Source organism: Colobus angolensis, unplaced genomic scaffold (genome assembly GCF_000951035.1).
Source record: "Colobus angolensis palliatus isolate OR3802 unplaced genomic scaffold, Cang.pa_1.0 Scaffold559, whole genome shotgun sequence".
Classification (NCBI taxonomy): domain Eukaryota; kingdom Metazoa; phylum Chordata; class Mammalia; order Primates; family Cercopithecidae; genus Colobus; species Colobus angolensis.
Window position 1 is genome coordinate 265,082 of NW_012119143.1, and position 11,320 is coordinate 276,401.

The 11,320-nt window shown below is 42.1% G+C and overlaps 1 protein-coding gene across 1 annotated transcript in view; it reads left to right on the forward strand.

Annotated features, from left to right (window-relative positions):
* MCPH1 (microcephalin 1) overlaps positions 1-9,173 on the forward strand; it is a 244,832-nt gene extending 235,659 nt beyond the window's left edge. The window contains exon 14 of the mRNA XM_011961508.1: positions 7,892-9,173. Coding sequence (XP_011816898.1) covers positions 7,892-7,947 — 56 coding nt within the window. The 3' untranslated portion in view covers positions 7,948-9,173. The remainder of the gene's footprint in view (positions 1-7,891) is intronic.
* The last annotated feature ends 2,147 nt before the right edge of the window (positions 9,174-11,320 follow it).

Below are 11,320 nucleotides of genomic sequence, written 5' to 3' on the forward strand. Positions count from 1 at the left end.
CATTCACAACAGAACAAGAAATATGTCAGCTTATAAAATCAAAGAGAGACTCCTAAGACAAAAAAGAAAAAAAAATTAGCCGGGCATGGTGACACGTGACTATAGTCCCAGCTGCGTGGGAGGCTAAGGTGAGAGTCTTGCCTGATCCCAGGAGTTAGAGGCTGCAGTGAGTCATGATCATGCCACTGCACACCAACCTGGGAAACAGAGCGAGGCCCTGTCTCAAAAAAAAATCCAAAACATTAAGTAAATGTTTTGTGCGTGAAATAAAGTTTGTGTATACTGAACCAACAGAAAGGAGCTGTCGGTTTTAAGACCATTGTTAATGAGGCGGATACCATTAAAAATTCTAAGACCATTGTCAGTGGGGCAGATACCATTAAAAACCCACCCAGCAGAATGCCTCCTTGTCCCCAGAGGACCCACTTCCTGGGCCTGTAGCTGCTTCTTATGTTCCTTCTCACCTAAAATGTAAATGTCCCCTAACCTTCGAATCAAAGCACAGCATGGCTGGGAGACCAGAGGCCTGCTGTTGTGTATTGTTGTTGCTGCTGTTCAACGGCTGATTCCGGTCTCCGCTCATGCCACAGGCTGCTTAGCTCCCCTGAGCACATGAGTCTCCCCTGTGTTAATGGCATGTTTTCTTTTTTACTGTTAACTACTTACGTGTGAGTAAGTGTAAGGAAATGATTGCTCGTTGGTAGCATATAAATTCAGAGTCAGGGCCAGGCACGGTGGCTCACGCCTGTAATCCCAGCACTTTGGGAGGCCAAGGCGGGCAGATCGCTTGAGGCCAGGAGTTCAACACCAGCCTGGCCAATACGGCAAAACCCCATCTCTACTAAAATTTCAAAAATTAGCCGGGCGTGATGGCACACACATGTAGTCCCAGCTACTTGGGAGGCTGAGGCAGGAGAATTCGCTTGAGCCCGGGAGGCAGAGGTTGCAGTGCGTCGAGATTTCACCACTACACTCCAGCCTGGGCGACAGAGTGAGACTCTGTCTCAAAAAAAAAAAAAAAATCAGGAACGAGGATGATACCACACAACCACTGATCGTCCACATGGGGTGCGGGCTGAGATAGTGACACCTCTGCTTTCTGATGGTTCCATGTACACAGACTTTGTTTCATGCACAAAATTTGTTTGTTTGTTTTTTGAAACAGAGTTTTGCTCTGTTGCCCAGGCTGGTTACAGTGCTGCGATCATAGCTCATTGCAGCCTTTAACTCCCGGCCTCCAGCGGCCTTCCCACCTCAGCCTCCTGTGTAGCTGGGACTACAGTCATGCTGTCACACCTGACAATCACACCAGCCTCTGCACAGAATGATTTAAAATATCGTATAAAATTACCTCTAGGCTATGTATATAAGATGTAGATGAAACATAAATGAATTTTGGTTTTAGACTCTGGTCCTATCTTCAAGATCTCTCATTGTACATTCCAAAAATGCCCCCCCCCAAAAAAAAATCTGGAATTTAAAACACTTCTGGTCTCGAGCATTTTGGATGAAGGACACGCCACCTGTAATATCCTTTTACACGTTTCCTGGATGGAAAACAGAAGTTGGTGTGCTGGGAGTCACACGTAAACGGCAGACTTTCTTGTCTGTGGCACACTCTTAGGATGTCCTAGAGAAGTATCAGTGATGTGAATGTCTCCAGTAAAATAGCAGAGCAGAAAAAATATGTTGAGAACTGCTGTTTTATTAGACTGAGCTACAAAACAGCCACATGGTATCAAGTCATTCATTCATTTACCCAGTAGATATCTCCTACACACTTGTCATATGCCGAGCATATTCTAGGCACTGCAGGCACAGCAGTTGACAGCCTTTGCCCCTGTGAGACTTAACATTTAAGGGAGAAGACAGGCAACAAACAGTTTCTTTAAAAATCCTTATGGTGGTAAATGCAATGAAGAAAACCAGGTGAGTATGGAGAGTAGGAGTAAGGTAGGCCCCTTGCAGATGAGTGGCATTTGAGCTGAGGCCCAGATGACGAAGAGAAGGATGGACTCTTGTAGGTCTATAGGACTGGTCCTTCCAGGAACAGTAAGGGCTGAGAGGTCAAGAGAAGTGGTAAGTTTAGCGTGAAGGGAGAGAAGACAAAGCAATAGGAAATGAAGCTGGAGAAGCAGGCAGCTTCAGCTGGACCATTCCAGACCACTGACACCTTAACAGACAACAGCAAGAAGTTTGGCTTTTGTTCTAAGGTAAATGAAAGTCGCAGAAGGATTTTAAGTGGGAGGAATAGGCTCTGGTATATGTTTGTTTACTCTGTTTGTGTTTGTTTTTGTTTTAATGGATACAGAGTCTCCCAATGTTGCCCAGGCTGGTTTTGAACTCCTGGGCTCAAGGGATCCTCCCAACTTGGCCTCTCAAAGTGCTGACGTATGTTTTTTAACGGAAGCAGATAAAGCAATCTTGGACCTTTGCAGTGGTTCAGGTGATTACTGATGGGGGTTAGGACCAGGGACATATCAATGGAGGTGTTGTGAAGTTGTCAGATTTTAAATACACATTTCAAAGCCAGTTGCACTTGTTGATAGCTTGGATGTGGCATATTAGAGAAAGAAGAATCAACGGTGGCACCTAGTCTTGAGTTCTGAGCTTCCAGAGCAAGGCATCTAGAAGTCAGGACCCGGGAGAATCACGGAAGGAGTGGTGGTTTATTCAGTCTGCAGAAGCGGTGCCTACAGCACGGCTGTGTGAAAGAGGAGAGATGTGGTATGAGCAGATGAAAATGACACAGCAGGCAGCTCTGGGCTCATTGTGAGAAACGACTCTAGGAACATGTGTAACCTGCTGGGCTCTACTGTCAAGGGCTGCCTTAAGCCATGAAGCCGCAGAGGCTGGGTGACCACCGTCCCACAGTGAGGGAGCTGGGCGATTCCTTACCAGAGTGGAGGTCTGGCTAGATCTCCCAGCCCTAACATGCTTACTTATTTTGATAAGCAAAGCTAAAGCTCACATGGGTCCCATGCGCTCCTGGACTTCTGCACACCGTACCATTAACCACACTTGGATGTTGGCAATCGCAGTTTTACTTAAATAAAGTGACTTGCCCACCGTACTATAAAAAACTGATTTTGGCAGCTTGTTGATTCTGTATCCTACCCGTAAGACACAGGCATGGCTAGTGAAGTTTAGCTTGTGCGTGAATGCCTGCCAAGAACTGCTAAATACTGTTGCTTAAAAAAAAAAAAGAAAAAAGAAAAAACTTTTTTTTTTTAAATTTAAATTTCACAGAGCTGCTCAAGGGCAGTTCAACTTCCTACTCATCTCTGTCCCCACCAGCCAGGACTGGCATTACTCTAACATCTATCCTATGACCACATTTTATGGGATGTTTGAAGATTATTCCTATGAAGTGACATTGGAATTTGGGGATGTGGCTATCTTCAGATGCCAAATAAACTTGGATAGAAATCATTTTTCCTGTGTGTGTTCAGTTAGGAACGTGGGGCTGTGAGGAGCTCCCTGGACATGACCCTGGAGCTGTCGGCCCTTGTTGAGTGGTCAGATGCACTTCAGACCTCCCAGAGTGCTGACCACACACTCAGTCACAGCCCCGTGCACACCTCAAGGCCACTGCTCAGAAGTCCAGTGTAATTCCTCAGGCAGCACGTCCTAGAGCAGGCCATGAGAGGTGTAAGGTACAGACTTTGTTGTGAGGTTACATGTAGGTTTCTCTTCTATCTTGTCTCTGTTTAAAGATCAATACTTCAGGCAGCCTTTATCCCCACCATGACAAATATGTGGATGGAAGGATACATGTGTGGATGGGTGGATGGGTGGATGGATGGGTAGATGGGTAGATGGGTAGATGGGTGGATGGAGTGATGTTTGATTTCATAGTCAAAGAACTCCAACAGTAGAGAAGTACACAGGGTCCCCCAGTCTTACAACTCTTCCTTAAAGTAACTACAATAAAGATGGAAGTGTATCTTCTAGATTTCTTTTAAAAACATATTTATGAATGTAAACATACTATGGTCAGGTCCAGTGACTCACACCTATAATCCTAAAACTCTGGGAGGCCAAGGTGAGTGGATTGCTTGATGACAGAAGTTTGAGACCAGCCTTGGCAACATAGAAAGATCCTGTCCCTACAAAAAAAAATTTTTTTTAAGTAGCCTGGTGTCATGGCACATGCCTGTAGTCCTAGCTACTCAGGAGGCCAAGGTGGGAGGATCACTTGAGGCCAGGAATTCCAGGCTGTGGGAAGCCATGATCATACCACTGCACTCAAGTCTGGGCAATGGATCAAGATCCTGTATGTTTAAAAAAAAAAAAAAAGCATATTTACATAGAAATAAATGTATATAAACGTAGATATTGTTTAGAGATTTATTTTTATATAAATTGGAGAATCACATGTTTTTTCATGCGTTTTTATTTAACCCTATGTCTAGAAGATCCTTCCAGCTTAACACATATACAGCTACTTCATTCTTTTTAACCATTGGGAGGTACAGTAATTAATTTATGTTAATAAATTAATGTCTTTGTTATTTTTATTATTCTGCTATTGTATTTATTTATTTATTTATTTTAGAAACAGGATGTCACTGTGTTGCCCAGGCTGGCCTCAAACTCCTGGGCTCAAGCAGTCCTCCCACCTCAGCCTCCCAAGTAGGTGGGACTACAGCCATGAACCCTGCCACACGGCTGACTTCTGCTATTTTAAACTCGTGTGTGTGTGTGTGTGTGTGTGTGTATGTATGTGTGTGTGTGTGTGTTTTCTAATTGAACAATCTGAATTCAATTTTAAGAGATTTTCTTGAGCCATAATTATTCTAGCCCAAGCCCAGGCACATGAAGATTTCTGTAAAATAGATTCAAAGCAGTGGAATTACTGTGCCCTAAGATATGTGTACTTAAATTCTGATACACAAGGCTGCACCAATTTACACTATCACTAACAGTATATAAAGACCTATTTCCTATGTCCTATAAATTCCTATGTCCAATACTGGACATAAACCATAGTTTCAATGTTGGGTGATCTGATTAGTTTAAAAAAATAGATCTCATTCATTTGTAATTCCCTGGCGACTAAATTCCTAATGAGTCTGAGTATCTTAGGAGATTTATCATTCATGAATTGCCAGTCCTGATCCCTTGCCTCTTTTGAAATTGAGTTATTTATCTTTTTCACCCTGTTTAACAGCCGTGCTTACGTAATATGGACATTAAACTTTTGCTGTAAATGTTACAAAATTCTGTCTCTTTAACTGTGCTTATGATGACTTAAGTATTACCAACTTTTTTATTTTTAACTATTATTTTTTATTTTTATTTTTATTTTTATTTTTTGAGACGGAGTCTCGCTCTGTCGCCCAGGCTGGAGTGCAGTGGCCGGATCTCAGCTCACTGCAAGCTCCGCCTCCCGGGTTTATGCCATTCTCCTGCCTCAGCCTCCCGAGTAGCTGGGACCACAGGCGCCCGCCACCTCGCCCGGCTAGTTTTTTGTATTTTTTAGTAGAGACAGGGTTTCACCGTGTTAGCCAGGATGGTCTTGATCTCCTGACCTCGTGATCCGCCCGTCTCGGCCTCCCAAAGTGCTGGGATTACAGGCTTGAGCCACCGCGCCCGGCCACTATTATTTTTTATAAAATTAAACACCTCTTTTCCTCCATGGCACATACACTTAGTGGTTTTGCTTAGAAAGGTCTTCCTCACCCTCTGAGCTTTAAAAATAATCTCATATTATTCTATTTATAGTTTTAAAAAATATTTAGACCTTTAATGCATCTGCATTTCACTTATTATATAATGTGAGGGGACCATGTCGTTTTTAATAACTCATTTATTGACATTGACTTATAATGCCCCTGTGAGTCCTCTCTTACATTCCCACATGGTATGGGCATGTTTCTGGTTATTCTCGTCCATTGATCTATTTGTCTATTCCATGCTAAGCTCTATTTTACTGCTGTAATTATACAGACTGTTTTGATATCTGGTATGTCAAATTTTTTCTCATTATTTCTCTTTTTTAAAATCATCTTCCTATGCATTTTTTTTCTTTCCCATAAACTTTAGAATAAACGTGTCCTTTTCTTTTTTAAAAGTTTGAAATTTGGGGATTATATTGAATTTTTAGATGAATTTGCAAAGAGCATCATTCTTTCTGCATTTTTTTTTTCTGGTTTTTCAAAACTGACACCTAGTCAGAAAACTAAGTGTAAAAATTGAATCCAGAGAATTTTTACAGTGTGCAAGAACATACAGATGTGGCTGAATGACTTATAACCTGAGTATTGGGAAACGCTTCCACCTACCTATGACTCAAAAGCCAGATGCAATAGAAAAAGTGTTGATATAATTTGAATACATAAGAAATTGAAACTTATACATGGCAAAAGTTTGCATAAGAAAAGTCAAGCCAGGTGTGGTGTGTTATGCCTGTAATCCCAGCACTTCGGAGGACTGAGGCAGGAGGATTGCTTGAGCCCAGGAGTTTGAGACCAACCTGGGCAACAAAGTGAGACATTGGCTCTACAAAAAATCCAAAAATTAACTGGGTGTGGTGGTGCACACCTGTAGTCCTGGCTACTTGGGAAGCTGAGGCTGGAGGATCACCTGAGTTCAGGAGACTGAGGCTGCAGTGAGCCATGTTTGCACCAATGCACTCTAACCTGGGTGACAGAGCAAGATCCTATCTCAAAAAGAGAAAAAAATGTAAATCATGATAATACCTGCTTCACTGTTGTGGAGAGAAGTAGTATGCCTAGTACTGATAATAACTGTTATATACAATGTTATTAACTGTATCATGTCTTATATATATAAGCTATCACAAATGTTAGTGTTCCTCCCTTCTGAAATTCACCTGAGAGTCCCTCACTGGCCCAGGCCTCCTGGGTAGAGGCACATTTGTATTGAGAAGACAACAGTTACATTCTGGGACACTATCTTGACCTGTAACTAAGATAAGTCGTTTTTTTCTTCCATTTAAAAAGTATTTATAGAATAAACCCATTTTTTCTTTTTTGTACCATACCACCAGTATAGCTTTCCACCTTCTATCACTCTTCTGTGTGACTTCTTAAGTTCCTTCAAATATAACTCTGTAATTATAATTCCATAATCACACAATCATTGTGATTCTGTAATTGCAATTGATTGATTTAATCTACCTTATCATCCAATCAATGCTGACAGTGGACTTCATTCCTTTTTTTTCTAACAGTAGGAATAGAATGCAGTGCAGTACACTTGCCAGGACGGAGGAAAGAGGGAGGGGCTGTTTCCACCAGCTGCCAGGCTCACTTGTGCTGATCCTTCAGCTGCACCTGCAGCGCTATCCTGGAGCAGGTGCAACTTGTAATTTTCGTCAAATAGTCGAGTTTCAAACTGATGGGACTTTAGAGCCCCTTTAATTTGAGCTATGAAGAACTGAGTCTTAGGAAGTATGCTTATTCACTTGGTATTCCATAAAAAATACCTACACTGGGTAGATAGGATGGCACAGCCTCCCTCTCACCATTGGTGTCACAGTTAAAACTCATTTATGTATTTCTTTATCCTCTGCCTTATGCTGAGAGTATTGGAAGTGGTGAGCTAAGATTAGAGAACTCCTGTGTCACAGACTGGCAAGCTTCCCACCCTGCCCACTGAGTGTTCGGCCACGATGGGAGCGTCATCTGTGTCCTGAATCTAATAGGACTGGCCAGTGTGACTGAGACCTGAATGTTTCATCGTATTGAATTGTGTTTCATGTTAATTTAAAAAGTCATGTGTGCTCTATGGACGGGGGGGCCTATGGACAACACAGCTCTTGACCATTTGTTTTTAAATATAGTTTCATGTATATAGAAACAGGTTATCACTTTCCTGTGTGGCTAGCTATTATGAATGCTAAACTGCTTTTCCCTCTCTCTAGATTCCATCACCCAGCACAAGGTCTGTGCCTCTGAAAACTACCTATTGCCACAATGACAGTGACCTCACTGGCCTGTGGTGACTGCACAGCTTGCAAAACCGTCTGGATGTTCAAGTGAGAAACAATTGTGAAGAGAAGGAACTGGCGTATACAAGATGACTTTTGATATCATGTTTGCCACACATTGTGGTGCTTAAGAACTCTCAGGTGACTTTCTGATGACTGAATTTGTGGTTCAGAAAAGCTTCGGGCCTTTTTTTTTTTTTTTTTTTTTTTTTGAGATGGATTCCTGCTCTGATTCCCAGGCTGGAGTGCAGTGGCACCATCTCGGCTCACTACAACCTCCACCTCCCGGGTTCAAGCGATTCTCCTGCCTCCGCCTCCCGAGTAGCTGGGACTACAGGCATGCGCCACCATGCCCCGCTAATTTTTGTATTTTTGGTAGAGACGGGGTTTCACCATGTTGGCGAGGCTGGTCTCAAATGCCTGACCTCAGGTGATCTGTCAGGCCTCTTCTAGAGAATTCCAGTTTTTGTATCTTAGTAGTGATCATAATTGAAAGGTCACAGAACCTTTGTCATTAGAACACGGTACTGCCAAATAAAGAATGGAAATTCATTGACATTGTTTTATTACTGAGAACAACTAGAGAGCTCTGAAAGTTTCTTGGCTTAGACTTGAAGATCTTTATTAATACATTATCTGTTAGGTAGGAAAGACATTTGTCAGTTATTAAGGTGACTTTTATCTAGCGGAGATTCCTCTCTCAAAGTAATGAAAGGAGATAGGTATGGGGGGTGTTACACAGGACGACTGGTGCCATCTGAGTGTCTTACTTCTGCAAGCCTGCTTTATGGCGAACCAAGCATCACCAACAAGGGCTCACAACATCCACTGGCCACGTTTTGCCTGCTGTCCTCGAGAGGAAATTGGCAGCTGGGGCTGACTCATAGAAACACCGATTTGTGGCTGAGCACGGCGGCTCACACCTGTAATCCCAGCCCTTTAGGAGGCCGAGGTGGACAGATCATTGCGGTCAGGAGCTCGAGACCAGCCTGGCCAACGTGGCAAAACCCCATCTCTACTAAAAATACAAAAATCAGCTGGGTGTGGTGACGCACACCTGTGGTCCCAGCTCCTCAGGAGGCCGAGGCAGGAGAATCGCTTGAACCCAGGAGGCGGAGGTTGCAGTGAGCTGAGGTTGCAGTGAATCAAGATTGCTCCACTGCACTCCAGCCTGGACGACAGAGCAACTCTCCATCTCAAATAAATAAATGAATAAGAAACACCGATGTGTCTGTCACCTTCTAAACAAATGAAATGCTAGGAAGTCCTAGCCAGAGTGGTCAGGCAAGAATAAGCCATAAAAGGCATCCAAATAGGAAAAGAAGTCAAACTGTCTCTCTTCACTGCCAATATGATTCTATACCTAGAAAAGCCTAAAGACTCTGCCAAAAGGCTCCTGGAACCGATAAACAACTTCAGTGAAGTTTCAGGATAGAAAATCCATGTACAAAAACCAACATTTCCATACACAATAACATTCAAGCTGAGCACCAAATCAACAACGCAATCCCATTTCCAATAGCCATGGAATGAAATACCTAGGAACACATGTAACCAAGGAGGCGAAGGATCTCTACAAGAACCATAAACGAGATGCTGAGTCCTAGCGAGGTCGAAGGTGCCACTGAGCCCTCACTGTGGTGCTGTTCCCACTCCAGGTTATCTATCTGTTGCTCATCTCAGCTGTTGTCCCTACCTCCAACTTCAAGTCCCTCAACAGATATAACAGATCAACTTCTAGAATGAACCTTTGAGAAGGGACGTAGCAGTGCGTTCTATAGAAATTGGCATTCTATAGAAAACCATAGAAACTGGAAATCATGAAGGGTTATCTCTTGGTTTTAAAATGATGCATACACCCAAATCATCCCCTCATGATACTCATCCTCTAACAGCAATTGAACTTCAATACAATGCGTCATTCCTGAGTCCACTCGCTTCACATTACATTTCTCTATAACCACAAGCATCCTGGCTTGGTAGCGCTCCCACAGCACCAAAAATCCCTAAGGAGGCTGACAAACATTCTGCTGACTCATGCTGGGGACAAGCCACAGAGAACTTCCATCACCCACCACATCAGCCATGGAGCCAGCCCAGCCTCTGCCCACCCAGGCCTCAGTCCTCAATGTTAAGTTCTGATCCCTGATGCTGGCCTGCCAGTGGCCAGTCAAGATTCTCTTTCTGAAAGCTAATATTTTATGAGGACTAACTGTTGCTAGACATTACACTAAGCATATTACATGTTGTACTTCATTTTACCCTTCCAATAATCCTATTAGTAGCTTACTGTGGGTCTGCAAAGCCTTACTCAAAACATATAGGACTAGAGGTTCTCAGGATTCTGAATCATTTTTAATTTTTTTAAAGGCTTATGGCTCTCACCACTTTTATTCAATGTTGTATTAAAGATTCTACCCAGAGAAGGCAATAAAAGGAAATTAAAGCTATACAGATTGGAAGTGAAGAAATAAAAGTCTTTATTCTCAAGAATATAAGACACTATATATAGAAATTGTAAAGAATGAAAAAAAAAACCCTACAAGAACTTATAACAAGTTTAGCAAGATTGCAATATACAAAGTTAATATACAAAACTAACAGAATTGTATTTATATGTAGTCAATAAGCAATTTAAAATGAAATTAAGACCATGATGCCATTTAAAATTGCATCTAAAAATAAACAAAATAGGAATAGACTTGGCAACAGAAGTGTAACATCTGTATACTGAAACCCGTAAAACACTGCTGAAATTAAATTGAAAGATTTAAATAGTGAAATATACAAAGTTCATGGATAAGAAGATGCAATATTGTTAAGATGGTAGTTCTCAAATTGATGTATAGATTCAATGCAATCCATTAAAATCTCAGGTGGCTTTTTTGTAGAATTTGAAAAGCTGATGCTAAATTTTTTATGAAAATGCAAAGAACCTCTAGTAGACAAAACAATTTTTTTTAAAAGCAAAGTTGGAGGATTAATAGAACCTGATTCCAAAACTGTCTATAAAACTACAATAATCACAAAGTATCAGCCAGGCACCGTGGCTCACACCTGTAATCCCAGCTCTTTGGGAGGCTGAGGTGGGTGGATCACTTGAGGTCAGGAGTTTAAGACCAGCCTGGCCAACTTGGTGAAACCTCGTCTCTACTAGAAATACAAAAAACTAGCCAGGCATGGTGGCATGCACCTGTAATCTCCATTACTCAGGAGGCTGAAGCAGGAGAATAGCTTGAACCTAGGAGAGTCTATCTCAACAACAACAACAACAAAAGTATTATATTGGCAAAAGAATAGACATGTAAATCAAATAACAGAATAGAGAATTCAGGTATAAATCTTCATATTTATGGCCGACTG